General features: G+C 51.6%; 1 protein-coding gene across 4 annotated transcripts in view; it reads right to left on the bottom strand.

Moving 5' to 3' along the window:
- Positions 1–2,855: 2,855 nt before the first annotated feature.
- BMP4 (bone morphogenetic protein 4) overlaps positions 2,856–5,787 on the bottom strand; it is a 5,112-nt gene continuing 2,180 nt past the window's right edge. For 2 of the 4 annotated variants that reach the window (XM_008050369.2, XM_021708733.1), the window contains 2 exons: positions 4,981–5,360; positions 2,856–4,011 (listed from right to left, as the gene is read on the bottom strand). In XM_008050369.2, coding sequence (XP_008048560.1) covers positions 3,155–4,011; positions 4,981–5,353 — 1,230 coding nt within the window. In that variant the 5' untranslated portion in view covers positions 5,354–5,360 and the 3' untranslated portion in view covers positions 2,856–3,154. Of the gene's footprint in view, positions 4,012–4,980; positions 5,527–5,787 lie in introns of those variants that run through there. The other 2 variants (XM_021708734.1, XM_021708732.1) reach the window with 2 other exon arrangements.

Genomic DNA, 5,787 nt, shown 5'->3' with positions numbered 1-5,787 from the left:
CATCGGGAACCGACGGCTGTTGGGGTCCGCCCGTGCCGCGGCCGCGCCGGGCCCTCCCCGTGCGGCGCTGCGGGGCGGTGGGGGAGCGGGGGCTCCAAGCCCCGCCGAGACCGAAGACAGAGTCAGCCAGCAGGTCACCGGGCAGGTTCCGGGAGAATTATGCAACGCGAGAGGGGGCAAGCCTGCGCCCTCCCGCCCCGTCCCCTCTTCCGCCTTAAGCTCCCAGGAAGCCGCTTCCAGTCTAAGGGTTGGGCAGGGACCGACCCGGCAGCTTCTCTGATGTGGTTAGGACTTCGCTGAGCTCGAGGGCGAGCCTCCCTCTCCATCTCTCTTTAAGTGACGGGAACAGGACTGTGGGGACAAAACCTGTATTTCTATGAGCTGGGGGGCGGGGGCGATGGCAGGCTTGATCCCAAAATGACGGCGGGCGTCCCCCCACAGCGCCCGCAAGGAGTCGTTACAAAACCGAGCCCAGGAGCCGAAATTCAATAATCTCCGCACACATCCAGTTCCTGTCCCCCTGGGCCACAGGACTGTGCTTTCAAACAGAATGGGAAGAGTTAAAGCTGGCCATAGCTCGTTGTTTTCCCTGCTAACATTTGTGGCATTAGGACTGTTTTGTTAACTAGGTATATGCAATTCACAGAATTTCACGGTAAATTCCCCAGACCAAATATTTGGCTGAACAAATAAACAACATTATCCATTTCTGAAAATAAGCCAGGAGGAGGGAGGGGAGAGTGTGGGGGGGGGGGCGGGGGAGGTTCTAGAAAGTGACCTGAGCAGGACAACCACAGAGCTCAGTCCTGGCCCTAGGATAATTTGACCAAGTCCTAGAGGTCTGTGGTTTCTTTTCAATGACACCGACATTTCAGAAAGTTGCTGGAAATCGGGCAAAACAAAATGAGGCCGCCTGAGGGGAACCCATAATGGGCTTCCCTACATGATTTATTTGAGCTCCATACCATTAATCAATGGGGCAGCGACCTGAGGCTGGGGGGCGGGGAAGGACCCATCTTTGCGGGAGTTTTGGAGGACGGTGGAGGCCCGGAGTCTTGCTGCCTCTGCCTGGGGTTCTGATCTCCTCTCTCCACCTGTGCTCTCCGGGGAGCTGGGGCTCTGGCAACCACACCACTTCTATTTTTATTGGTTTCCACTAAGCTGCTCCTTCTGGAGGAGTGTAGGACTTCAGTAATTAAAAGCAAAAATGAATTCAGCTTCCCTCACCCCACCTCTGAGTGAGTGAGTGTGTGTGTGTGTGTGTGTGTGTGTGTGTGTGTGTATGCAGGAAGGCAAGGGGCGCACACAAACAACACACAGGGAAACGCAAATGCCAGGAGTCTGCACCACACACATTCTCTTTGGGTGCACAGGCCACCAACAACAGCAACACTACCACCACTACTGTCTATACTTTCTTGATGGAGAAATGCAATCCTGTCAACCTTCCCCACATGGCCTGTACAGAGGCACTGGCTGCTTCTGCTCCAACCTATCTAAGAACAGGCTGAGAATATGCGGCATACACAATGAGCCTGCCCAGGGCAAGCCTGAGGGCTCAATTTAGGCTTTTTCTCAACTTGCTGGTGGCAAGTTGAGAAAAAGCAAAGGCTTCTTTGGTCCTCTTAATCCCTACACTCATGTCATTCCGGAAAGCCATTTTTTCTGCTGGCAGCCCTTACCTAAAGGACCCCCACCCAAAGCACATTAGCATCGTCCTTTTTTTTTTTCTTTTAAAAACTTTGGTTAAAATTGAGCTTTCTCTCTGAAGAAACCCTGGCTCAGAACATTAGATCGACCACTTTCTGCCCAGCTCTAGGGAAGGGGACATGGGGAAGACAGTACAGAGAGAAAAAGAGAGCTGGCATTTGACCCAAGAGATTCCTTGTAACATTGGAACACTTTCACAGGGCCTGCTTAGAAATTCTGACCCTTTAGTATCTGACTGCATTGTCAGCCCAATCCGTTAAGATTCTAAACTTGATGAAGGCCTTCACATTAGGAATAGAGGGCAAGGAAAAAAGTCAAGAAACAATGGAAAATTCTACCATGTGTCATGTTAAAATAGTAGTCATCAAATTTTTTGAAAGGAGGGCATATTATTTGTTCAAAAAGAAAAAAAAAAGACAAAACAAAAAACGAAACAAAAAATGTGTGCACCTATGAGCCCAGCTACTTGAGAGGCTGAGGTGGAAAAATCACTTGAATCACTTGAGCCCATGAGTTCGGAAGTTGAAGATCAGCCTGGGCAACATAGTGAGACCCTGTCTCAAAACAAAACAAAAGCCAAAATCCTCTTGCTTGGGGAAAAAAACCAAAAAACATGTACTCTGCACTGTTTCAGGCTTGGACAAAGTCAGAAGATCTGTAAACAAAAACCAAAAAACAAAACAAAAAAGCATCCATATACACATGTGAATACGTTAGTTTTGGTTGGGAAATACACACTGGTAATAACTAGAGATATTCTGAGGTATCCCAAAAGCAGAGGTGGGAATCATTTTTCTAGAGATGAGACTTCATGACACTCAGCTGTGCTGCACCTCTTACCAGGTGAGCAAAACAGAAGATGTACAGGAGCCCAAAACTGAGTCTTTCATCTGACATACTGCTTTCATCCTACTGTTTCTCCAAGGCATGTGTCATCCAGATGGGAGAGGATGCTGCGTCCCTGTTAACATTAAATAGAAATGGAAAACAACTCATGCTGGCAATTACCAGCTCTCTCTGCCATCAGTTTACTTCCGGAGCTGACAATGTAACCGCCTCCAACCTGTAACTTCCAATACACCTCAACAGAAAAAAATCTTATCCAAAAGAGATGGGGCCCCAAGGAAAAGAGAAAAAGGCCATCATTTACCTTTAAAATAATGACTCATTTTATTTTTTTCTTTTAATATGTAGTTATAAATATATTTTGTCAAAATATATGATCAATATGGTCAAAACATTTGCACGTAAAGTCATAAATAAGGTCAAGGTGAATGTTTAGGTTTTTTTCCTTTTTTTTAAAAGATAAAAGTCCAGCTACAAGAAAGCAGTCTGTGTAATGTGTGGGTGAGTGGATGGAACGTGGTGTGTGTATGTATGTGTGTGTGTGTGTATGTGTGTGTGCGCGCGCATCTGTCTGTCCGTCCTCAAGGACTGCCTGATCTCAGCGGCACCCACATCCCTCTACTACCATCTCCTGGTAATTTTTCAGTACCACCTTGTCATACTCATCCAGGTACAGCATGGAGATGGCGCTCAGTTCAGTGGGCACACAACAGGCTTTGGGGATACTGGAATTGACAGAGTTGACCAGGGTCTGCACGATAGCATGGTTGGTAGAGTTGAGGTGGTCAGCCAGTGGAAAGGGGCAGTCCCCATGGCAGTAGAAGGCCTGGTAGCCTGGGGGGGCCACAATCCAGTCATTCCAGCCCACGTCGCTGAAGTCCACATAGAGCGAGTGGCGCCGACAGTTCTTATTCTTCTTCCGGGCCCGCTGGGGGTGATGCTTAGGGCTGCGCTTGGCCCTCCGGCGACGGGTCAAGGCATGGCCCCTGCCATCGTGGCCAAAGGTGACCAGGAGGGGCCGGAGCTGGGCCCAATTCCCACTCCCTTGAGGTAACGAGCGGCTAATCCTGACATGCTGGCCCTGGTGGGTCCGTGTCTGATGGAGGTGAGTCACCTCGATGGCCAGCCCATAGTTCGGCTGCTTCTCCCGGGTCCAGCGAAGGACCGCGGGACTCACATCAAAAGTTTCCCACCGCGTCACATTATGGTGGACCAGTCTGGTGTCCAGTAGTCGTGTGATGAGGTGCCCAGGCAGTACTTCTGCTGGGGGCTTCATAACCTCATAAATGTTGATCCGGTGGAAGCCCTGTTCCCAGTCGGGGCTCTGGTCCACCTGCTCCCGGAAGAGCCGGAGCTCTGCAGAGGAGATCACCTCGTTCTCTGGGATGCTGCTGAGGTTGAAGAGGAAACGAAAGGCTGTGTTTCCGCTGGTCCCTGGGATGTTCTCCAGATGTTCTAGGCACGGTTGGGAAGGAAGGAAACAAGAAAAAAGCACGTGAGCTTTCTTCGTAGACAAAAAGGTCAAGAGACAGCCTGGAGTTAGGCGATGAATGGTGGCGAATTCCGCTTACCTAGCAAACATCTCTAGGGGGGAGTAAGCCTACCTTCTCCTTCCAAGGGGCAGAGAAGGTGGTCAGCTGGCAAGCCAGCAGAAGGTCTCTAGCATGTGTCAAACACCAAGGACAGAAAGCATCTCCCAACCTTCTGTATATGTCTAATAATTTCCATGTGTCAACTCCTTGACTCCGTCCCCATCAGACTCCCCTTTTCAAGCTCCTTCTTGGCCCCGGGTACACCGGTTTCTTTACAAGTGGTTGTAAAGAAAAAGGGAGGCCAGCAGAGCCTAGGCGGGAGGAAACATGCACACAGCCCACCCTCTCTCCCTCTCCCACTACGGAGCATGTTACTAAACATTTCCCCAGCGATCTTGGAAACACAGAGCATGCCTTGTTGATCATGTTACAGAGAGGAAAATAAATTCCAACACAGTAATGATGCTGGTGGATTAATAACTCAGATTTACTTTGGAAAAGAAACATCCGCTAGGAAACATTCAGATCGGATTACAAGGCCCCTATTGAACAAACCCGACAAACACACAGCTGTAATATCACATTCAGTAGGTGCCTCGAAAAAAAGAACACGAACAAACGGGCAGAAAACCCAGCAGAAAAAGGCTTCGCTGTGGCAAAAACACCCGGCTGGGGCTAGCCCACGTCTGAGCCGGGCCCTTCCCCTCTCCTCGGACGCCTCCCCCACGGGCTCCGAAACCTAAGGTCGGGGCAGCTCTGGACACTCTCGGAGGGAAGCCGCCCGCGCCCCAGCCTCCCGGACTCGAGGCTTCGGGTGGAGCCCCGGCTCTCCGCGCAGCCCCCCCGACGGCCGCGCTCGCCCCCCCCCGCCCAGCCCGGCGCAGGGCCTGACCTTCGTGGTGGAAGCCCCTCACGGTGTTGGCCCGGCTGGCCGGGCGCTCGGGATACTCCAGGCCGGCGCTCGGCATCTGCTCTCCCTCCTCCTCCTCCCCAGACTGGAGCCGGTACAGATCCCGCATGTAATCCGGAATGACGGCGCTCTTGCTGGGCTGCGGGCGGCGGCGCAGCCCGAACATCTGCAGCAGCGTCGCCTCGAAGTCCCGCAGGAGCTCATGGCTCTGCCCTGAGCGGCGTCCTCCCGCGTGGCCCTGAATCTCGGCGACTTTTTTCTTCCCGGTCTCAGGTATCAAACTAGCATGGCTCGCGCCTCCTAGCAGGACTTGGCATAATAAAACGACCATCAGCATTCGGTTACCAGGAATCATGGTGTCTCTGGGGAGGGGGAGGGGGCGGAAGGTTACAGAATAAATAAACCATAAATAGAGAGAGAGAGAGAGAGAGAGAGAGAGAGAGAGAGAGATGCCCCGCATATGCATAGAAGGCTAGAAATGCAGGTCAGAAAGATCAAGTTTGTGTCTTCTCCCTCACCTGCCCCCCCCGTCCCCTCCCCCGTCCCGAACGGCCTGAAAGTAACAATTGCCCTGTAATTACTCGGTCTAACTTGTTTACAGTCAAATAACCCCAAATCAGATAGCCTCCATCCTGTTCATCTTTTTTGTCCCAAATGCTATCTGAACCATGATCTCAGCGTGGCTTCTTCAAGGATAAACAGTTAACATCGAGGGGGCAGAAAGGGGGGGGATGAAAATGCCATCGCTCTCCGCTCCAGACCTCCAGCCTCTCCCCCTCTCCCCCCCCC

This window comes from Carlito syrichta, unplaced genomic scaffold (assembly GCF_000164805.1).
Source record: "Carlito syrichta isolate Samal-C Ts95f unplaced genomic scaffold, Tarsius_syrichta-2.0.1 Scaffold145252, whole genome shotgun sequence".
In the NCBI taxonomy this organism is placed as follows: Eukaryota; Metazoa; Chordata; class Mammalia; order Primates; family Tarsiidae; genus Carlito; species Carlito syrichta.
The sequence above is the reverse complement of the archived record's forward strand: the minus strand, read 5'-3'. Positions and strand labels throughout refer to the sequence as shown.